The 24,192-nt window shown below is 37.9% G+C and overlaps 4 protein-coding genes across 4 annotated transcripts; all 4 read right to left on the reverse strand.

Annotated features, from left to right (window-relative positions):
- Nucleotides 1–572: 572 nt before the first annotated feature.
- Nucleotides 573–3,314, reverse strand: LOC141820039 (BTB/POZ domain-containing protein At4g08455). Its single transcript, XM_074707319.1, has 2 exons — nucleotides 2,997–3,314; nucleotides 573–1,237 (listed from the first exon to the last, which is right to left on the reverse strand). Exons 1-2 carry the CDS (start codon nucleotides 3,261–3,263, stop codon nucleotides 779–781), a joined length of 726 nt encoding a protein of 241 aa, XP_074563420.1. The 5' UTR covers nucleotides 3,264–3,314; the 3' UTR covers nucleotides 573–778.
- A 1,071-nt stretch (nucleotides 3,315–4,385) lies between these two features.
- Nucleotides 4,386–11,215, reverse strand: LOC141819942 (putative methyltransferase PMT24). The gene is made up of 9 exons (XM_074707206.1): nucleotides 11,034–11,215; nucleotides 9,272–10,334; nucleotides 9,038–9,187; nucleotides 8,244–8,514; nucleotides 8,059–8,169; nucleotides 7,460–7,634; nucleotides 7,083–7,355; nucleotides 6,087–6,281; nucleotides 4,386–4,867 (listed from the first exon to the last, which is right to left on the reverse strand). Exons 2-9 carry the CDS (start codon nucleotides 10,313–10,315, stop codon nucleotides 4,669–4,671), a joined length of 2,418 nt encoding a protein of 805 aa, XP_074563307.1. The 5' UTR covers nucleotides 10,316–10,334; nucleotides 11,034–11,215; the 3' UTR covers nucleotides 4,386–4,668.
- A 1,413-nt stretch (nucleotides 11,216–12,628) lies between these two features.
- LOC141819871 (receptor homology region, transmembrane domain- and RING domain-containing protein 1-like) lies at nucleotides 12,629–17,965 on the reverse strand. The gene is made up of 4 exons (XM_074707123.1): nucleotides 17,300–17,965; nucleotides 16,991–17,215; nucleotides 15,055–15,459; nucleotides 12,629–13,390 (listed from the first exon to the last, which is right to left on the reverse strand). The coding sequence occupies exons 1-4, from the start codon at nucleotides 17,445–17,447 to the stop codon at nucleotides 12,765–12,767; spliced, it is 1,404 nt and encodes a 467-aa protein (XP_074563224.1). The 5' UTR covers nucleotides 17,448–17,965; the 3' UTR covers nucleotides 12,629–12,764.
- Nucleotides 17,966–20,046: 2,081 nt separating this feature from the next.
- Nucleotides 20,047–20,531, reverse strand: LOC141819872 (protein NRT1/ PTR FAMILY 5.10-like). Its single transcript, XM_074707124.1, has one exon. It carries the CDS (start codon nucleotides 20,515–20,517, stop codon nucleotides 20,107–20,109), a length of 411 nt encoding a protein of 136 aa, XP_074563225.1. The 5' UTR covers nucleotides 20,518–20,531; the 3' UTR covers nucleotides 20,047–20,106.
- Nucleotides 20,532–24,192: the final 3,661 nt, after the last annotated feature.

A 24,192-nucleotide genomic window follows, 5' to 3' on the forward strand; every position in this document is an offset into this window, starting at 1 on the left:
TCCTCCATGTGACCTCGACTTTTAGATTTTTATGTGAAATGAAATTTATTCAAATGAATTTGGAATAATAGTCACAAACTAAAAAAGTTACATTAATATTTTTTTGTCCTTTATCAATCTTAGTAATTTAAACTTATAAATAAAACTGTAAACTAATTTTTTTATTAATTTAAATAAGGTTGAAAGTAGTTATTAATTGAAGAAATAAACTGTCAATTTTCAAAAAGCACAAAATATTTATATTAAATTTTAGCAACTGTATTAAAGATAAACTTATATTATATAGAGTTAAATGCTTTAAGATATATTTAACTCTGGATGTTTTACTTCGATTAAAACTTTTAAAAGTCTAAATTAAAACGTTCTTAAAAGAAAATCAGTAAAAACAAAAAAAAGAATACTAATTGAAAATTTAAATCATGGTGGAACCCTTCGGTTCAATTTTAAAAACACTGGCCAAAAGTGCTGTTGTGAAAACCGGACCAACAGTTGAACCGGTCATCTTTTTACAACTGACCTCGAATTTTAAATGAAACCGGTCCAAAAAAAAATTCAATTAAACCGGCCAAAAAGTAATTAATTGGGCGACTACTAAATTTTTTCAGTTAAACCGAACTTGACTTGTGTTCATGTACAAAATAGAAGCTGAGAAATGAGAATACATACACAGAAAGCTTCGAAACACCATCTTCTCAATCAACAACAGAAAACCAAAGAATCCTATCGAAAAAGAAATATTTAACTTCCCATTGGATGCTATTTCTGCATCCTATTGTTGCTAAGTCGTCGAGTCTTTCGCAGCCGTATTGACCTGCCTGGTGAGGTAAGCTTCATAGATTTCCACCACCAGCCGGGGGTCTTTCTCCACGAGTTCCTTGTACTCTTCTCGTTCAGTCAATGTGGCCATGTTATCTATTATCAGCGACAAAGCTGCCTCGAGCAGTTGCTTAGCACTATGCCGATGAGCAAAGGCATAGTTTCCAATGGCATTATCGTTGTTCACTTTGGACGTCATGAACTTCTCGCAGAAGATCTTCAGATGTTTCACTTGGTATTTCTCTGCCAAGATCAGCAGCTCACAGGCCATATGCTCGTCAAGAAGCACCTCCGCCGTGTATAGGTAATGGACAAACGACCTGAGAACATCGTATGAGACGTCGTGGATCTTGATTATGCCACTTCTACTCTCTTCCATCTCATTTTCTAGCATTGCCTTGAAGACAGGAGACCTGCTAATCTATACAATGATCAAACGGGAATACATGTTAAGTAATAGTGAGCAATGTTAAGTAGCCATCAATTCGTAGGATATTTGTCCTAGGAAAACAAATAACTAAACATCGATATTAATTGTTTGATTCTGGTAATAAGACAATCACAATATTTAGAAAGTCAATAGCATCACATAGGGCTAAATCGAGTGTTCATCTGTAAAATTTTTATCATCAAGATTAGATTTAAATATTGCTTATGAAGTGCATGGTCAAATAGTTCATTGCTTCTATTTACTTTGTCACAATGTAAACGATCAAACACTGCAGCAAACCAGAAGAATGAAGAAAAAAGATCTAAATCTAAAGGCTTGATTGTTGTTGTTGTATACCCAAAAAAAACAAACTGTAGCAGAGATTTTTAGACAAGTACTTGGCTTCTAACTCAATTGTTAGAAAGTCCAAGAAAGTGAAAAAGATACTCTCCCTAGAGACAACCGTGTCCATTTGCCACGAAGACACTGTGGTGATAGATAAGTTCATTTTCCTTTTTGTAATTACATAACATGCATGTCTTGATGAACTCTTGCTAATACAGTGCACCATGCTGTTTCTAGTTTGCATTTTGTTTTCAGTAGTCTCGAATGAGATTAATTCAAGTGTCTGATATATTAACAAGTCATGTTGACCCAACTATTTAGGGTTCACATGGATCTTATTCCACCATTGTATTCTATGCAAGGTCATATCATAAAAAACATATCGATAAAAAACATATCTAGCTAATGTCTGATAAGGGGCAATGTGTGTGCACTGTAATATCCACCCAAATGCATTTGCAAGATACTATAAATTCAAACCATTTGACTAGCCCTGGGTATGTAGTCCAATATACTCTAGTCAAACAACATGAACACAAAATACAACGTGCCAATCGAAAACAAATCCATATCCAAAGAGAAAAAAAAGAAACGTACGAGAGAAAGTCAAGGGCAATCGACAAGCAAAAGAGAAATTTAGGACCTAGGAACAATTCATCCATCCTAACTCATGAAATTATAAATAGATTTTTCCTTCCATTGACCATCATAATCCTTGTTACATTTTCCCTTCCATTGACCATCATAATCCTAGTTACATTTTCCTTTCCATGGTAAATGAACCCTTCAAACCGAAATGGTTTGGATACAATGGCTACAACATGCTTATTTATAATGTTAATCGCCTTCCTAACAAGCAACAAACGGGAATCCCTTTAGAAATTTTTGCACCAGAGACATAATCAGACAGCAATTCTCAAAATAATCAAGCAACAAGAGTTACTAAAAAATCAATTTCCACCCACCAAGTGTTTGATGGTGCTGAAAAGGCAAGGCTGATCAAAGCATTGAAAGCACAATAGATCCCCTAGCAATACTCAAAGTTGTCAGATCAAAGTTCACAAATTTCAAGAGAATGCCGACCACGGACCTCAGGGGAAAAAAATCCGGCAAAAGGAGCGAACTTTCACTGACAAATTGCAAGATCATGTCGAGTATAAGAAACCATTAGCATCAGGACGCCTAGATCCTCAAAAAAATCGAAGACATTGTGCACAGTTGTAATGGGGGAAGAAGCCCTAGACCCGACGCTAACACAATTCCGCAGAACCTTTAGCTATAATTCCAATCGCTAAATCGTGCGATGACAAATTGATAAGCCGCAAGTACGAAAGCCGGTAGGGTTCCTAGCCTGCTAATTACACATTGTTCAACCTGTACAAAAAGAGAGGAGAGGAGAACTGACGAGGATGGCGCGGTGGGCGGGGACGGCGGGGGTGGAGCAGGTGGCGGAGTTGGAACCGGAAGGGGAGAGGACGGCGTGGAGGAGGAGGTCGGTGGTGGACGCGAGGTCGTCGAGGGGGGACGCGAGGCGGAGGAAGGCGACCTTGGACTTGAGGTCGTCGATCTCGCGCTTCAGCTCCTCCTCCGTCTCGCTGGCCTCCTCGTAGCATTCTTTGCAAGTGCCGGCGTCTCGCTCCTCGTACTCTTCCCGGCAAGATTGGCACCACATGGCGATGATCGACGACGACGGCGACGGCGATCGATCGATCCCTCGATCTCCCTCGCGTCGCTACTTCTCTCTCCTCTTTCTACCAAAAAGCAGAGATAAAAGGGATAATTTTTCACTTCTGCGTCCCAAAATTTATGAAAATCTTCACTGCACTCTTCAATCTTATTTTTTGGACAAAAATAAAAAATGGCCTCTTATTTTTATTATTATTAAAATAGTGTCAAATGTTGAAAAATATTCCTATTTTTTTCATCCTAAAATACTTTATTTTAATATTGTTTTAGTATTTTCTTTATTAAAATTATTATAATTTAAAATAATTTTAACTAAGATAGCTCTGATCAATTTTGGTCACCACGATGAGTTAGCCCTCGCGCTAACCATGAGGACTAACTTGGTCTATCACTCAATTAAGCAATATGAGTTTCACACACAAATTGAGTAAAGTTGGACAAGACGATTAAGCTAGGCAAGTCGCAAATCGGTCCGGTCCCATGAAAGTTTCTCACAGACCATCAGGGTAAATCGGGAAGTGCACGCAGCGGTCAACCCAAACGCCCAGCATCCTTTGATTGCACTCCTCATTTAGAGGAAAATTTCTACAAATACGCTGTAGCTGGAGATCGAACCGCAAGTGCCTGGATGACAACCTGGATGTCCTATCGCGACATCATTACCCCGGGTACAATAAAATGGTTGTATAAGCTTTTATGGAACGAAGACATTAAAACATACAAATTAGTATAGGCATCCACCACAAAGCCAATTCGAAATGATAACACAATAAAACTTACAAATTTATATAAAAAGTCATCACCAAAATATTTTGGTTTAATGTTTATGTAGTAGGAATTTTACTCATTGTATTTGAGCTTATGTAGGTTAAATCAGTCAATTTGTTCGAAGTATGAAGATGAACTAGTCGAAACTAACTCAAGCGGACCGAACAATGGGTCCAAATAATCGAGAAAATTAATCACAATAGCAAACATTATGGTCCATGCCAACTTAAGATAGAAAGGTAATCGAAATAAAAATTAACAACAATGTTGCTTGCTCAATGTCCAAATCCAACAGGATAAAAATACCCATTGCCTAAAGCTTGCAAAGAAAATATCCAAATAAAGATAGAAAAACTTGTGTTTCTCTAGTTCACTAAGGAAACAATAAGATTCACACAAACAAAATTAATTTAAGATTTATTTCTCTCTCTCTCTCTCTCTCTCTCTCTCTCTCTCTCTCTCAAATGAATCAGAAACTTATGATGCAGTCTGAGCTTCTTGAATCTAAACCAAGAACTCAAAATATAAACTAGTACATATCTGTACCAGAATTGGCAGGAACTGATTGCCCTTGCTATCCTACCAGAATTGGCAAGAACTCATAATAAAAGCTTCTGTGTCACTTAATTCGGTCGCCATGTCGTCTTCTGGGCGCACAACAAGCCTTCGTTGTCCTTGGAATATGCCAGCCGAATCTCCCAGTGGAGAGATTTGAGTGTGTTTTCTACTTCGCCGATGATATCAACATGATCTCTCACAATCAACTTTCCTTCGGGCCTCACAATCCGGTCGACCTCAACAAGTATTGGCAGTAATTGGCACCTAAAACACAAAATCTCAGGCATTACGCGAAAGCAATGGAAGTTGTAGAGGAAGTTCTAGGTAGGTGACTAAGAAACCTCATCAACTAGTGATTGTGGTTAGAATGGCATATGAAAAAAAACTCAAATTCTAATATTCAACAGTCCTGTAAACACAAGTGATTTGAGAAAAATGTAGTTCTCTAGAAAGATGCAACTTAGTATTAGAAGATATAATTTGCGCTGACGAGATCATGTATGATTGTTACAAAAGATTGTACGTTGTTAGCTAATTGACCAAAGCATTCATAATCGCCATCATGGTCATTAAGTTGTGCTGTATAAGGATATAGCACTACTTAGTATTCATATTAATTAATCATTTTCTGTTACATTAACTATTAGTAGTTTCTTTGGTCTCCCTCTACCTTAACACCTCCACATAATAGATTCAACTTTTCCAATTATAAAATTTTTCTCTTTTCGAACATAATTAATATGATATCCATACATGATTAGGATAGAACTATGCTATTACTAATTAGGATTTAGGCTTCTTAGAAATGTAAATATTGTTAGGATGGTAATTCTGCGATCATTTCTGAGATTAGAGATCCTTTGTGCAAGTTAGATCAGCTCTGACAGCACTTACATTGGTTGACACCACTCTCTAGCAAAGTTAATTGATACTGACGGTACAGAAAAATCACTGGTAGGATCAACTCTACTATGGTAGATGTCTAATCAATTGCCTCAAACCATCCTCTAGATCAAGCATGGTGCATTTAAAATGCTAAAATCGGTAGCCTTGATTGATGTAGTGTTTATTTACTTGGAAGCAATTTAAAACCATAGGTGTGGTAGTAACTAAGGGGGCATCCAAATTGTGATAAGCAAACCCAAAGAGGTGAATCTGAAAAGCAATCGAGAAGTTCATAAAGAGCAACTATATTTAACTGAACCCTACAAGAAGTTACTTCTATTTGCCACACCATTTACTTCGCTCCATCAAAGGCAACAAGATAATTTTCATTTGAGGCTCAGAAATTAATGGTAATTATTATCTATATAACATGTTGCTAGCTGGATGGTATATACTGCTTCAAATTAGAATATCAAAATTTTGTTATCCTTTTGAACCAAACAATTGCACTATAGTATTTTAATTAGAAACATTAATCTATCATCCTAGAAAGACAAGTGATAATTAGATCATGGAATTATAATGGGCGTTTACTGACCTCTTCTTAGTGTTTGAGAATAAATGGTCTGCATGAAGAAGATCATATGATCTTGGGTACGTGCTGAAAGATTCACACCAATCATGATACATGCCGAACAGGCCCCGCTCATAAATAATAGGAAGTGTGTCTGGTGAATCAATCGAGACAACATTCATCACCCAAATTTTCATATCTCTCAATGCTGCAGCAAATCTGAAAACAGTGGCAAAATAAATACACGATGTATAGTGAAATATCAAAGGTTGCTAAGGCATGATATCATGATATAAAAAATTAGGTATCTCTTTGAAATGCTTAACTAAAAAATATATATTTTACAATATATAGTGAGTGGAACAAGTGTCAGAAATGAAAAGAACAGTCTCAAGCTGTGAAGAGACGGATGAAAATTAACAATCAAAAGGTGTAAAAACATACAGATTTCCTACAGAAGGAAGAACCAATATGTAGCATCGAATGACGAGAATAACCAAGCCAACATGGAAGTCATGCAGAACAACCACTCAGATGTAGTTAGAGGACTATAACTTATGCCAAAATTAAGTTGGGATCATCATTCAACATAAAAGAATATACAACGATCTTCGTTAACCTATCAATTCAATCATAATATATCTTGTTTGTCATACAACCTTCCACAGAAGGAAATTCATATTTAATGTAACTAAGTCATATTTAAGAGAAGCTCAGTGATCTTATAACACACAAACTAGGCAACCTCTTGTTTGCATCTCATATCAGAGCAGTAGATTGGCAATCAAAGGAACCAAGGAGTTTTATCCATCTGAAAGGATTGAAGGAGGGTTGAGCGGAGAAAGTTTCTCTCCTTTTTATTCTAACAAATGGATTTTATCAATAAATTATGGACTTTGGAGCCCAGATTAACCCCCAAAAAAAAAATCAATTACTTGATTATTTTTTGAAGTAGATGTTATAGAAGGAAAAGACAATCTAGATAAAAGCTAAACTAAATTGATACTAGTATCAACTTACCCTCCATACACAGATCTCATGTCCATGACATTTCTCACAGTAGGCCAATTAATTCCCATTCCACTGACATATGATTTGCTAACAACACGTTTCCAATGCTCATAGTCTGATACAAAGTCTTCTGGTGCAGGTTTCCCATAAACCCCAAGTTGAGAATTGTTTAGCCAGTAAGGTACCTTCTCTAGCCTTAGGGGCCACTGCTCTGGCCACTGCTTCCCTCGACTAGTAAAATCTACCGGCAGCCGGTGCATGCATGCTTGGAGTGTGATATTCCTGTGTGCCAAAAGATGCAAATGTAATGAAGATGCATACAGTCTAGATGGAAAAAAACATGCCAATGAGAGTCCCCTGTCCATCCTACAAAGCAAAGATCATACCAGGCTGCATCAGAATCATCAGATGATTGGCAGAGTGGAGGATTATCTTCCTTTCTTTGCTCATAGCATTTGTTGTCAGAAGGCTTTTTATAGATAGCTAAACCAACTTGGTTAAGTGCGTCATTTGTCTTACTGACCATTTCCCAGCACATGGATTTTGTTATTGCAGTCATGGCTGGTATAATGTTAATAAAATAGGATTAGTACAATCTAAGCCTACTTAGTTTTCCAAAATAGGTCAAGAGGAAGAAAAGAATAGATGTCAGGTTGTCTTCATATATGACAGCATCTCATAGTGTTAAACAATTAAAGTAATTTTTAATATAAATTAATGGAATCATAGTCACAAGAGAATTTCTCATTTTGAATACCAGAAGAAGGTTCCTCAAGAAGAAATTGCAAATAATTCCCTCAAAACAAGAAAACCAAGTTTATATTTATGCCAAGTGAAAAGCTACATATTGATCTTGTTGATTGATTTTTTAGACATTCAATTACCTGTTAAAGATCCATGAACATTTTGTCTAAATTATTTGTTAAAACAATATAGTCTCTCCAATTTAATATATTTGAACTAAGAAGAAATTATTTCTTTGTACCTTGCCATATCTCAACATTTTCTGGATCGGTTCGGTAAATTGGCGTTGCAGACCAAACAAAGTAACCACCAGGGCGCAACAACCGATTCAACTCCAACAAAAGCATGCCACCTATAGTCTCCACTTTAAGATCAATAATTCAATCCATAAAACAAAACAAAAATCATATTGAACAGAAACAGTACCTTCTCTATGCCAAGGTACTCTGCACCGGGCACAATGAATAACGTCATAGACCATACTAGGGAAAGGCAGTCTTTTAGTACCCATGACTGCTGATATAGCTGGGATGCCCCTCTCCAAAGCAAACTGGACTTGAGCCTCATGCTCATCTTTGGGTGCAAATGACATGGTAAGCACGTCTCTTTCAAAGAGATAGCCACCAAAGCTAGCTACTCCACAGCCAACATCCAGAACTACACGACTGTGTTTTCCCCATGCTATATCAGGCAAAGACTGCATTTATTGTCAAAAAGGAAGGATCTTTCAGTGTTCTAAAAGTGTTCCCAAGTACCAACATTAATCTTTTTATATTTTGTACAAAGAAAAAAAACTAGTGATCATTACAAATTATTCTATCCTATCAGAATCTAGATATCAGGATATGGAAAAGGAAAACAACAAAGATATCCAAATCTTCACAGAAAATTCTTTAAATCTATGAAATTAGTTTGGAGTTTCATGATCAATCAAATTTAAGCAAATAAGAAATAAGCAATGATCAATTATAGTAGTCCACAAGGAATAAGTTAAAGTCAGATGGAAACTTAGAAATTATGCATACTACCGTAAACATTCAGATTGGTACGTGATTGCAGAAATACTAAAACAAGAGCACATGACAATCAAGGAAAGTATTAAGATTGGTAGGCATAAACTACAGGGGATACAACCCAATCAAAAAATATGTTTCACTGCTGCACAATAGTAAAGAACCAATAAGAATTTAGGAAATCAAATTGGCGAACATATTTATTACCTCTTGAATGAAATCAATATAGTGAAGTGCACCGTGTATAAATTGTGTTCCACCTCCTGGAAATTCAGTATATTCTCCAGAAACTTTCACCCAATTTTGGTGTCCTTTCACTTCTGCAAGTTCGGTATGAGGGACATTGTTGTACCATATCTACACAAAGTCAAAAATCTTTACTACAGAAGGAATTTAGTGCAAAAGGAAAAAGGAGAAAAGACAATGGCAAAAATAAAACACCTTTTCCCTGCTCAGAGGCCACCTAATTGGTGGCCTGTATCCATTGGGTAGTGGAACAAGACAGGTTGGGGGTTCATCAGGGCAATGCCGTTCTCTGTGTTCATAATGTCCAGTGAGATGAAGTAACTTAATAGCTGCTTCATTGTCAAGGCAAGGAATATAGTCTATTCCTGCAGTGACTTGACAAAGCTTCCAAATGGAATCTAAATTTTCTTCTTTGGAGGAAGAAACTTTTTGCATCTCATTCTCATTCTTTGATTCTGCAGCTTGTGTAGACCATGTACCATCCTGGGTATTGGTTTCATTTAAAAGTTCTGATTGAACCCCAGAAGGAAAGACTTCATTGCCACCAGTGGCCTTAAATTGATCACCCCCTTCTTTGCTCCCATCAGAATCTTGTGTAACGTTTCCTCCTTCTAGCTCCAACTTTTCCTCTATTGTACGATGTTTTTCATCTTGAGTTTTGTCATCATCTGATATCTCATCTTCATTTAATTTCTTCTCTTCATTAGCTTTTTCATCATTTTCATCTTCTTTGGGTTTTTCCTCTATTTTCTTGTCTTTAGGATCAACCTCATCACCTGTTTTAGTATCCTGATCCAAATCTCCAGCCTCCAGATTTGTCTCTCCTGTTTCCTCTCCATTAATATCACTAAAGTTCCCAGTTTTAGAACCATCCTCTGACTCATCTTTATTGTCTTGGCTCTTCTTTAAAGAACTCTCCACTTCTACATTCTCTAACGATGTCTCAGATGCTTTCTTTGTGAAGGAATTGGATTCATTTTGGACATTATTGTCTTTGTCGTCACCGTTTGACTCTTCAATTGTGTCTCCTGAACGACTCTCAAAGGATGTAGGATCTGGCACAGAAACCTTTTCATTAGTATCAAGTCGTGTATCAGATATAGCTGCAGGAACAACCGTCGAGGACGTGATCATCCAAACTGCTATTAAGCCAAGGGCAACAAATATGACGATTGTAGTTGTCGAGCAATATGAGGATGCTCTTCTGCCATCCATCCTTGAGCTAGCTCCAAATGGCATGTTTGAATGGATAGTCCTCCTGAGTATCTCAAACGAAAGTATCTCTTCAGCACATTTACAAGTCAATAAACTCTTGAGCGATAAATAATAACATGGGTGGAATACAAAAACAAACAATATGATGAAATCAAACTAACAAGCCGAGAAGCATTCCTACCTGAGCATAACCTAGTCAGTAAATTCCACGACAAAAAGATGAATCAAAACATCATGAACTATTTTTTTTTTAAAAAAAAACTCATTAAACAATTGAGTGGCCGTCAAGAGGCGCCACTATCTAAAATCATTCACTCGGATCTGAGAATTTTGCACTTCATCAACCAAATATGAATAGAAACTGAAACGCAGTTATAGTATCTCCAACCATCAATAGCAAAATCCTTTAGCTACCTTCGAATATTAATGAAGCCAGTTGCTAAGATCTACCATGTAGATCTACACCAAACAACAATAAAAACGGTGAATGGTATTCTCTTATACATACTCTCGTCATTTAAATGCACAAGCCTATGCCCCGTGCCAGATCTGAAAAAAAAACCTGATATTTATGAAGGAAAAATCGAGCTAAAAAAGAAGCCAAAACTCCGTATAAGATCTAACATAAAGATTCCAAAAAACGCAAAAAGAACTCTTTTTTTTTTGGAAAAAAAAAACACTTTAAAGCAGTGACACTAGGTCGGTGATCCACGGAAAGCGAAGCAGGGAATTCGAACAGTACCACTCTGCGGCCGACAACAACGTCCGGCGATCCAAGCGGGGCAGCAAGCGGCTCCTCCTACACCGTCGAGATTCACAAACTGAGATTGAGACCCGCAGCGTGTGCCGAGAAGAGTGAAGCGAGGAAGCCGCGGCCAAAAGAAAAAACCGAGATCTGATTCGCGAACCGACTTGAGGTCGAGGTCGTGATTTATGTCGTATCTTCGTCGCGCGATTCGGCGTCCACGAGTCCCAGGGATTCGGCGAGAGGATCGAACACCAAATAATGTACGGAATTATGTCGCTTATAAAATACAACGCGTGTTGTTTTATTTAAATAATAACAACAAAAACCGTTATAAATGATCAGATATAATAATGATAATTTTCTCCTAATTCAATAGATCAAAAGGATGGAGAGATTTTTTATCCTATTAAATAATTAAATATAAAAATCATATTCAACACCTAATTAAATAATTTTTATATATATTCATTAATTTTTTATTAATTAATAATAATTAATAATGATCAGTTGGATCACCGATACGATGAATATAACGGAGTCCGATGATATGACCGTAAGAAGCGGCAGTCCACTGACGAGGTACGCTTTAAACGTAGAAGTATATATACGTTGACCGTCACAGGAGAAAAAAAAATGTAAATTGATCGATTTTGTTTTATAAAAATGAAAAAAATGAGAAATTGGATGGAATTTAAATCTCAAGTAAAAGTCAGTTTAATATATGTTAATTATGTTGCATAATTAGAATTAATGTGAACATGATTTGATTTATTAATTTAGTAAAAAAATAAATTACAAATTAAAAATTTTTCAATTTTAAAAATTTCAATTAAAAATATTTTAGTATTCATTAAAACTGTAAATATGAAATATTTATGAATAAATTTAAGAAAAATGATATACATGAAAAATGTAGCATGAAATTTAACATGACATACTCAATTATATGGATATGGACCCCACCGTATGGATGTGGAACAATGATACACTACATGAAAAAAATGTAACATGTGTCATCCATACAATAGAACTCATATCCATGCAGTTAAGTGTGTCATATTGAGTTTCATGTTACATTTTTCATGTAGCGTATCATTTTTTATGGATGTGGAATCCACTGCATGAAGTGTGTCATGTTGAATTTCATGTTACATTTTTCATGTAGTACATCATTGCTCTAAATTTAATGATCGATAGATCTTTACTAAACCCCTATGAACTAACCCGATGAGCTTAGGTCACTGATAGTCGAGCTATCGATCAGCTAGCATAATTCGATGAGCCCACCGATAGCCGAGCTATCGATCGGCTAGGATGAAAAGAAGCTAACTAGCCAAATTTAAAGCCGGAGGACGGGAAGAATCTAAACTCACCCATAAAAGGGTTTACAATCCATCTTTCTGTTCATTCTACACCGACTAAATACTTTCATACATTGCATTCCTTTCCTTCGCCCATAGGAATAAACAAGGCATGATCGCCATCAGAAAGCTTCAATTACCTTTTCGGATGGAGCTTCAATATGAACATCTCAAAGCCCGAAAGAGCTTCTTGCGCTCCGATCTGGAAACAAACGACGATAAACAATTGTAAAACAAGATCAAAGCCGTATAACCCGAATAACCAGGACACACTCGAACAACATGTCTCTGTAGTACTACAAGAAAATTTTAAGGTTTTCATAACAAAGAATAATATACAGCAAAACTGGAGCCATTGCATATATCAGCATCCCGGTAGAGAATTTGTCGAGGCTAAAGCCGATAGACTTGCTTCCGATTCGGTGCAATGTCTCAAGTAAGATTGTCTACTGGACGACGCCACAAGATAGCTGGAGGCTGCATAACTTGAGCCGGGCAGGTACGAGGATCCAAGCCTAGAATTGATAGGTGAGTAAACGGAATGAGGAGATACGAGATACGAGCGAGATCTATGAGACGATGAATTTCTAAGGTTGTCCAGAGAGTTTCTACTTATACAAATTGATGGTGAGCGACTGTAAGAACCATGCAGGTTAGGGATATGTGAAATGCTGGATGTTAAACTTGAATTCGACCGGGGATGCAATGATATTGTTCGGATGGCTTGCGAACTGTTAGAACTAGCAAAGGAATGAGGTCTGGAATTTGAATGTGACTGGGGAGGCATTGCCGATATGCGGATGGCTGGAGATGCTGCCACAGGAGAATGAAATGATGATATAGCACTTGTTGTTGGAGTTGTGCCAGAAAGTAAGGGCGTTCGCTCAGAAGCCGGAAGATCAGTTACGCCTGCCATAGCATCTCGCTTGCAAACAGGGCAGAATGTCCTCCAAGTAGTGAGCCAGGAATCGACGCAGAATGCGTGGAACTCTGTTCGATGATTCAACAAAGATTAGTGCACCTGATCATGAGTTGTAAGTACTTACAAGAACAACTAGAAGCAATTGTGAATCATGAATAACTACAAGTAAACACACACACGATCGGTATTTTGTCTACAGAAAGCTCGGGAAACCAACATTTACATATTAAAGGGTAAAAGCCGGCCATAGGAAGTTGAGGATAATCAATAACTTCGATGGCTAAACAAGCATTTACATATCCATTATGCAGTGATATAATTGCAGGTTGTTTGCATGCATTGTTGTGCATATCCTAAGATGGATACGGAAAGAAACTATCAGACGACGAATAAAGTGTGCAGTTCTGATTGTCAAAGCTAGAAAGGCAGTATATAGTGATTCTGAATGATGCATTGATTCCTCGAGAAGATCTCGGTGGTAAAATTAAAGTAAACGATTTTACAGTTGTAAACATCTTGTGTAATCTCCAAACAAAGAATCACCGAATGCCATTCAGATTTGACCTTGCGGATTTTTATGCATGTTAGACAACTTAGCTTCTGGGTTGAAGTAGAAGCTAATGTTGAGGCATCCAGCGACTCCTGACTTGGCTAACCATTATGGGAGTGTAGCTAAGTTGGTTTCACTGGCCGACATGCCAATGTGCAATGTATCACAAAGTGTTTCCTATTGCAGCATGTTGGATGTGAGTCAATCTTCTATTGGGAACAATGATTACCGTCTTTGCCTACAAACGACGCACTACAAACGGCACCGGAGCAAAGCAAGATTGCATTTTCAAGTTAGTAGTTAGGAGAGGGATTGATCGCATTATAAGGGGATGACATGACGTAGCACCAAAACTAAATTCAGCAAAGAAAAATATTATTATGAAGAAGCTTAACAAGGGGCGATTGAGGTCTTTTAAAGGCCCCAACAAACACAAAGCTGAAATAAACTATATTCTCTATGAAAGAAATAATCATATACCCAATAATAGTCCATCAAATTTGGAAGAAATTCATTGTTCTCTAACATGATAATTTCTAATAAAAACATAAAAACTACCTTAAAAAGATCTACCAAAATAATTCCTTACAAAGTTTAAAGCTTCAAAAACTAAATTCATATTAGTGTCACAATACCCTTTCATTGGTACACCATCATGGAGGGTGTAACTAAGTAGACTCGACCAGCCTACCTGTCGATGTGAAGAACATTTCAGAGCTTATGATCCTCCTGTAACACATGAGACATGGAGCTCTATGCACCACTTCTAATGATTTGAATTGTTGGAAAGGAGTAATGTCTTTATCAATAAAGCTTTCTACATTTCTTTCCAAGTGAAGGAGGATTAATCCTATCCTGCCTTTCTTTCCCTCCAGTTCTTCTTCCTACCTTTCCAATCGAGTAACCAGACGATAGGGTCCTTACTTTATGTATATTAGGCATACAGTTCAGATGATTTATAGTTTGCTGATCGTAACAGTTTGTTTAAAGTTTTAATGAAGCTTTCTCAGAGTATTAGGGCTGTTGTTTTAAGATGATATTTTGTCTGACCTTTAGTTGAGTTGACATACCACAAAATTTGGCAGTTCCAAGAGAACAAATCGTTCAGATATATCGACTATGGAAGAGACAAACTTCAAGCAAAAAGGTTATAAGACTAAACTATGATAAAAGAAAACTCACTATGCCGACATGGAAGCACACGAAGTTTATCCCCGACGCAGTAGTCTTCTAGGCAAATAGCACAAGTTGTTGAGGTGCAATTATCTTCAACGACTGAGGTGAATATGAGACTTGGCATAGCTTTCACTAATTGACTACTCATTCCATGAAACTCACGCACATTAGGAAGCCGATGATGTTCATGCCTTATAACATTTCTGCGGACAAAAAAGCACATGGCAAGCACAGCAGAAATAGCTAGTAGTGATATGAATGAAATGACCACAATCGACCATGCTGAGCTGTCAATGGTAGGTAAGATCCACAACTCCAAACCAGCATGGCCAACGTACTTCCGCAATGTCTCACCAGAAGCCATGGAAATGAATACAGCATGGATATGGATGCCAACTGAATTTCCTGCCACTGGAATATTTTATTGAAATATGGATCATCACAAAGTGAAAGACTAAATGCTGACTACAATATATTAGAACAGCTTCCAGCAATTAATTGCAAAAGAAAATCAGAAACAGGAAAACAGGGATCACCTCTAATACGCTCAACTAGGCTAAAAGGAATATAAGCGTTAAATAAGATCACTAAGGGTAGAAGTGGAGATGTATCTTCCATTTTATTCTATCCAAAAGCCTATAATTTTCACCAGCATACAGCTTAAGTTTCTGCTGCGAAAATTCAACTATTTATTCCTCTCATTCTACTAACTTCTAACCATAAATAATTGGAAGAATAATAGTGATGCTAGGCTAACTACAAAGGGCAACCATGATGGGATGACAGGTGACGAACTCAACTGATCCCCAGACAACAAGTCATTGTAAAAATAAGAAAATACCAAAAGGAAAACTACACAAAAAGTCATGTCGTAATTATTTAGGAACTTGCATGGATCTTGCTCCATCATTGAACTGTAAGGCCAATTATCAGTAAAATCTAGGTTACTACTCGACAAGTTCTCTTTGAACTCCTGCTTACCTGTAACTCTAATTGATTCAACTAATCCATTTGGACATGCACACACTATTTTATCATATTCTCTCTTTGTTTATCATCATAACATCTCACAAATACTTGTGTTCTATTTATCTACGTTGTTAAACTTATGCCTTCATCTCAACAGTCTCATCCTTGCTACAAAGTTTAGTCAGTATTATTAATATTATTTATACATAAGCCCATTACCCATCTTTTAACCTAAAAGGCATACAGCGCATCATTAACCATAGACTATGGAAAATTAGAAGTTTCAAAATCAATATGGGGTTCTGCCCCCCAAAAAGCTAAATCTTGTTCATGACGGACTGGGTATCAGAATCCACCAACAAACGACCCTATAATTCTATATTTATAATCTTAAAAAATGCTCGTGTTTGTTTGACCGCCAATAAAATTGCTAGCAAATAAGAATTTGGGCATTATCAATAGTATGGAAAATTAAAAAGATATAAAATAAAGGGAAATATGATAATAATTTGTGAATACTGATACGTGTACGGTACTCATTTGGAATAAAGTGTTGTGCTTTAGTACTGAATCCATTAGGATTTATACATTTCGAATGTTTTCTAAACCTAACCATTACATTCCACTTCTCATGGGAATGAAAATCAATGGCAAAATTGTTGTCAACCCTGCCATTCCACTTCATTGTGTGCTCACAATTCCCATCACAGTTAAATTATTCGAGAAAAACAAATTGTTTTACCATGTAAAGCAAGGTATGATCACCATTAGAAATTTAAGTAATTGAATTTTTAATGAAACTACAATTTCATAACATTGTTGTAGTTTAATATTGTTCCTCCCACTAGGTCATCAAATATCGTATGGCTTTGACCCGTTACAATGCAACTACACATTTGGTTCTCACTAACCAAGATGAGATTTTTTTAAATGCTCTACTAAGTTGCAATACTGCAAACTAAAAAAGTCTTACTTGAAATCAGGGTTCCTCTGTCCTCATTGTCAAATATTATAGCAGCTTTGAAACCAGCAGATTGTGCATTCCTGACTTTAGCATCAAAAGAACATTCTCCTCTTCTGATCAACACAAATGGAGCACCTAAGCCTTTAGAAACTTCATTTGTTAACATAGTGCACGCCTCTAACGGCTCTGCGAGATACAATACTCCAGATTCACCTGATCTTTTTACTGGTAGAGCTGCACATACAATATGAGAACAAATAAACCATGATACAATTGCAAGATGCCGAATAAACCTTGCTAAAAATACGAAACACTCACCAAAACTGGCCTCGACGTCTGGAAACGACAAGGACACGTTTTTTCCGATCAGCACCACATTACTCACTGCCGTCTGAACCAGCAATCCAAGAAGAAGGAAAAGAGTAAGCATTTGTTTCCTCTCAATCCCATGCTTGAACAAACCCATAGTAGGCAAACTAGGCGCACACAAGAAACCCTAATAGCTTCCAAAACCCAAAATTTGTCCCTTTTCCCACTGCCTTAAAGCTGCCGCAATCCAAAAATCCCTCAATCACGCCAGTTCCGAATCTCCATGAAAGAGACCAAAGCAAGGGTGTCCGTATACCAGAGCGCGAAGAGCAGTGCCAAAAGCAGAAAAAGAACCCGGAAAAGAGATTCCGATCCCTAACAACACCAATCCGCGATGGAAGAACCAAAGCACGGGTCTTATGCACCAGACCGCAAAGAGGATCCTCAAAATCGAATTTTTCGCAGAAAGAAACGCCGGAAAAGAGAGCTCCGGTCCGGAAAACAGCAGAGAAGGGGGGAAATATCAACAGATCAGAACTTAAGCGGAGCAGAAGTGAAGTGCGGCGATGGAGACGTCGGATTCCATAGGGTCGAAGCAGAAGTCGGCAAGCTCAGATCTCGTCGCGGCGTCGCCGAACGTATCCACCACTTGCCAGCTAATCGAGACAGCATCACGATTTCCGCCAGATTTAGCCGCAAACGATCGTATCAACACACTAATCACATTCCATTAATAATTTAGGTTTCCGGTGCAAATTATCAATAATAAATTAGAAGAATAATTTTCATGATGCTCCCTAATGTTTAGACATTTTCAAATGACTTCCTGATGATTATTGTACTCTCAAAATGTCCTATTTTCCATTAATATAAACAAGAATAAATAGATATTTTAATTTTAAAAGAAGACATTTTCATAGTAAAATAAATAATTAGGGGGCATTTTGATATTAATAAATATTTAGAGGCGCTTTAACAAAATTTTTTTTAATTTGAAGAAGATGACAAAATCCTCTGGCTGTGGACACGTGTCCGTATCTTAAAGCGATCCGCGCGAATCTTTCAGGACGCGAAGGGATGGATGACGCTGATCCGTTACGGTGAATCCCACACAACGCGAAGTTTCTGGCCAGCGGATAGACGTCAGTGTTGCGGGACCCACAATGGTTGCGGATCGAAGGAATGGGCGGCTAGAGCTATCGAATGGCGTAAGTGGTGTCCGTTTGTGAGAGTCCAAATGGGAATTGACCACGTCATCTCTGTTTACTACTGTCAGGCGGCGGGTGCGTGGTTGGGCGGATCAGTCCGATGGATTGCGGGGGGCGGATCCATGCATGAGCATATTGAATTTTTTAATTTAATTTTGAATTTTAAAAAATCTCAATTGTGGATAAACTCAAATTCGTTACGGATTGATTTGTTTGAACTCACAATGTACTAATTATTCTATTTAAATTTATTTTTAAATTAATTAAAATTTTTTAATTTAATATATTTAAATTATTTGACGAGATTAATACTCATTTCAAATTGACGGCTCCTATGAGTTGACATTGGAGTGTAAAAGGGATTCAAGATAAAAAAAAATAGAGAGATGGGGAGGAAATTCTCACACGAGAGGTATAACTCTTGCCCGTGAGTGACTTTGTAGCCACTGGAGGCCTCACTTGTGGCCACGAGCAAACTAATGGCAACATTGCTTGTGGGCATGAGTAATACCTCCTAATCCCTCTCGTAGCCTTGCCATGTGTTTAATTTATTTATTTATAAATGATTGTGGAATCGATCGTACGAATACTTCAGTCCCTGTATAATCTTTTTTCAAGATGAGTGATGCCTCCTACAATAGCAAAGTCGCTCGCGGTCATGAGTGGGACCACCCACGACCACAAGTTGCTTCTCTCACCGGTCGGCTGTTGGAAGAGATTCGACGAGCTTTCGTCCGAGGAGAAAAGGAAGTCTGTTCGAACCGATTTTAGATATACGTTAAAAACATTTTAAAAAAAAGAATGAATTTTTGAATTGTCCGTCCATTATTTTACAATAAACAAACAGATGAATTCTTAAGTTCGTCTGATTATTATTTTACCACAAATAAATCAGTAAAAAAAATAGATAATCATCTTATTTTTGATTCGCACCTTCAAATAAACAGGACATTAATGTCATGTTTACTGTAATAGTAAATGAATAATATGAAATTATATTTAAGAAGCTATTTTAAATTTAAATGATGTTGATAAAATTGGTAAGTGTTTTTTATATAAAAGTATTACTATGAGTTAAATTTATTTAGTTTTCACATGTAGTGATGTAGTAGATATTTTTTTCGTCGCCTCATCCCCTTCGTTTCCGCCGCCGCCCCGCCCTGCCTTCGATTATGGCGACAAACCTCGTGGCGAGTGCGGCGTCGTGGGCATCATCGGCGACCCTGACGCCGCCCGGCTCTGCTCCCTCTCCCTGACGGCGCGGCGCTGGAATCGTCTCCTGTGACGGAGCCACGGTTGACTCCGCTTCCGGCCTAGGTCTTGTCTCCAAGGTCTTCTCCGATCCCAGCACCCTCGCCTCGCTCGAGGGCAATTCCGCGATCGGCTACGTGCGATGCTCCACCGCCGTCGAAGCCTCCGCCCTCGCCAAGGTGATTCTCCAGCTGATCGCCACCTCCTCCGACACCGAGGTGATTCTCCACCTCATCGCCACCTCCTCCCCTCGCGCGTCGTCGAGGCCTGCGAACCCATACGCGACCCCCACGGATTCCGCCACTCCAATATAATCACGTAGATTATTAACCATTAGTCACTAATTACACATCTGCACTAATTAACCACCTCCTTTCTCTTATACACATATGCCTTCGCGAAGCACCAGAAGAGCACCAACCCTACTGCGCTGAGTCCGGCGAGGAGCCAATAGAAGTAGTCGAAGTGGCCACGGTTGATGTCGTCGGCGAACCAGCTGTCTCCGCCGCCCCTCTTGCTGATTTTGTCGATCACTGACACCAGCCCCCCGCTGAGCATGCTGCCGACGCCGAAGATGCTCAGGTAGAGGCCCAGCCCTAGGCTGCGGTACGCCTCCGGCACCTGGTCGTAGAAGAACTCCTGCAGCCCAATCATGGTGAACACGTCGGCGACCCCGAACAGCGAGTACTGCGGAACCAGCCACCACACACTCATCGGAAGTACGACGTCGGAGCTTCCGCGGGGAAGGAGGAGAGCTCCGTCGTCCATCGCCCTCCTCTCTCTCTCTCTCTCTCTCTAGGCACCCTACGCTGCAACGTGCAGCAGAAGAAACACTTTTTAAAGTATTTTAGAATTCAATACAATTTCTACCCGCGTTGTGAATGGATGATTGCTATCCTCCAATAATAGCCTGGTATTGAAAGCGTGGCGCGTCTTCGAGTACGAAACTACGATGGGAGCGAGAGGAGGGCAGTGGACCATCGTGGAAAACAAGGTGAAATGATTGCTGACGTCAGCCTTAACGGAATAATGAAACGGCGGAACCATTCGAATTTCGTTTATATAATTGTCAATTTCGATTAGACCCACCGGATTGATTTACGTTGCCAAATAATTTAGACAGATTGAGTTAAAATTTTATTAATCTATTTTAAAATAGATTCAGATGGATTGATCTGTCTAAGTCCACAACCCACATGGATTAGCTCACGACGGATTTAGATTGACCTGCATGTTGAAAAAATTTATTTATTTATTTTAAATTTTAAAATTAAACTAAAAAACTCAATGAATTAATAGGTTTGATCCATTTAAATTATATTTCAAACTTAAAAATTATAATTCAAACTTAAAAATTTTAACTTAATCAATTTAAATTTAAAATTTTTAATAAATTTTTTATTTTTTAACAGGTTCATGGGTCGGCCCGTCAAATCAGTGGCTCATCTTGAATTGGATTGGATTGGAGATTTCTTAACTCACCAAGTTGATGGATTGGTCTGTCCCACCCTGTCATATAATAGGTCTGTCATGTATTGGCCCGTCCTATTATAGATTAATCTATTTGACAGCTCTACTTATTTATGAAGATGCCAATCTAATAGCCAAAAATGGCCAATTCGCAAAAGACACAATGTGTCATTAGCAAGAAGCCATTCTAATTTCCAAAATCGGCAAATTCACAAAAGACGCATAATGTCTCGGAGCGCATCAAAATTTCATATTTCTCGAAAATACATGTGTTTTAACCTTACGACACCTAATGAATTTTTTCTTTTTCTTTAGAGGCGAAGCAGAAGTCGGCAAGCTCAGATCTCGTCGCGGCGTCGCCGAACCTATCCACCACTTGCCAGCTAATCGAGACAGCATCACGATTTCCGCCAGATTTAGCCGCAAACGATCGTATCAACACACTAATCACATTCCATTAATAATTTAGGTTTCCGGTGGAAATTATCATAATAAATTAGAAGAATAATTTTCATGATGCTCCCTAATGTTTAGAACATTTTCAAATGACTTCCTGATGATTATTGTACTCTCAAAATGTCCTATTTTCCATTAATATAAACAAGAATAAATAGATATTTTAATTTTAAAAGAAGAAATTTTCATAGTAAAATAAATAATTAGGGGGCATTTTGATATTAATAAATATTTAGAGGCGCTTTAACAAATTTTTTTTTAATTTGAAGAAGATGACAAAATCCTCTGGCTGTGGACACGTGTCCGTATCTTAAAGCGATCCGCGCGAATCTTTCAGGACGCGAAGGGATCGATGATGCTGATCCGTTACAGTGCATCGCACACAACGCGACGTTTCTGGCCAACGGATAGACGTCATTGTTGCGGGACCCACAAACTGATTGGTTGCGGATCGAAGGAATGGGCGGCTGGAGTCATCGAATGGTGTAAGTGGTGTCCGTTTGTGAGAGTCCAAATGGGAATTGACCACGTCATCTCTGTTTACTACTGTCAGGCGGCGGGTGCGTGGTTGGGCGGATCAGTCCGATGGATTGCGGGGATTATGAGTTAGGCGGATCCATGCATGAGCATATTGAATTTTTTTATTTAATTTTGAATTTTAAAAAATCTCAATTGTGGATAAACTCAAATTCGTTACGGATGGATTTGTTTGGACTCACAATGTACTAATTATTCTATTTAATTTTATTTTTAAATATATTAAAAAAAAATTAATTCTATATATTTAAATTATTTGACAAAATAGATTAATACTCATTTCAAATTGACAGCTCCGTGAGTTGAAATTGGAGTATAAGAGGAATTCAAGATAAAAAAAATAAAGAGGTGAAAGAGGAAATTCTCACACGAGAGGTATAACTCTTGCCCGTGGATGATCTCGCTCTTAATAGCATTAAAGATACACTATATGAAAATAAGAGTATGAAATTTAATATGAAAAATGTGGCAAGCCACATGTGTCATACCACATGGCTTTTTCGGCCGAACAAAATTAGAAGGCTTCTTCCTCCTCCGTAGTAAAGACACCATTTTCGACCGATTTCTCTCGCCGTAGCTTCTTTCTCCTCGAACGCGAGGACATAGTTTCTTCCTCCTCACAGCAGAGTTCTTCTGCCCGCACGGATTCCTCCGCAACAGCGAGCTTTCTTCCTCCACAACAGCAAACTTCTTCCCCGCAACAACGAGCTTCTTCCATTGTCAGAGAGCGACACCACGAAACAAACAGTAAAAAAAATCTTCTACTTTCTGTTAAAGAGATTTAGGGTTCCCCTCACCCTAAAAAGAACAAACTTTTGCAGGCGAGACAAATCGAATGAAAGAACAAGGACAAACAAAAAACATCAAAATAGATAACTCATCTTCTCTAAGAAATTGCAGTCGTCAATTGCTCATCAAAATCATTTCTTTCTCCTCTCCGTGAAAGGGCGATTTTCATATTGTGATTAGTCAGAAAGGACAGTGATCAAGAAATAGAGGGGGACAAGTATGGATTTGAAGGTGGAGGAAGGAGGATGAGGAGAAGAAAGTAAAAGAGAACAACCTCCGGTGAACTAGCGACTCTCCTTGTCGATTGAAATCGCCGCTGCTACAATTTTGTCGTTGAAATCGCTAAAAGAACATTTTGTTCAGCTGAAAATATCACGTGTTATGACATATGTGACTTGTCATATCTTTTATATTAAATTTTATATTATTCTGCAAAAAAGGTGGATCCGTCACCTTAGCGGCCCCACACGGTCGGTCCCATGACCATCTGTGAAGAGGTAAATCGAGAAAGTGCAGTTGGTTATGACACAGGAGAGTATTGTCTGGCTTCGCCAGGATTCGAACCCTTGCCCTCTTCTGCAAGTCTGCTGCGTCGTAATTAAATTTTATATTATTATTTTTATGTAGTGTATGTTTATTCTTCCCTCTCATGGCCTTACTATATGTTTAATTTACTTGGTTATAAATGATTGTGAAATTAATGGTACGTATTTCAGTCCCGTATAATCTTTTTCAGGGTGACTGATGCCTCCTGCAACAGCAAAGTTGCTCGTGGTCACGAGTGGGACCACCCACGACCACAAGGTGCCTCTCTCACCTATGTGAGGTCGACGCTGTTGGAAGAGATTCGACGAGCTTTCGCCGGAGGGGGAAAGAAAGTCTGTTCGAACCGGTTTTAAATATATGTTAAAAACATTTTAAAAAATAATGAATTTTTGAATTGTCCGTCCATTATTTTACAATAAATAAACAGATGAATTCTTAAGTTCGTCTGATTATTATTTTACAATAAATAAATCAGTAAAAAGAATAGATAATTCATCTTATTTTTGATTCGCCCCTCCAAATAAACAGGACATTAATGCCATGTTTACTGTAATAGTAAATGAATAATATGAAATTATATTTAAGAAGTTATTTTAAATTAAAATGATGTTGATAAAATTGGTAAGTGTTTTTCATATAAAAGTA

Source organism: Curcuma longa, unplaced genomic scaffold, assembly GCF_044706935.1.
Source record: "Curcuma longa cultivar G26 ecotype Majalengka, Jawa Barat unplaced genomic scaffold, ITB_CL_G26_1.1 utg2646_np1212_2152390_RagTag, whole genome shotgun sequence".
NCBI lineage: Eukaryota > Viridiplantae > Streptophyta > Magnoliopsida > Zingiberales > Zingiberaceae > Curcuma > Curcuma longa.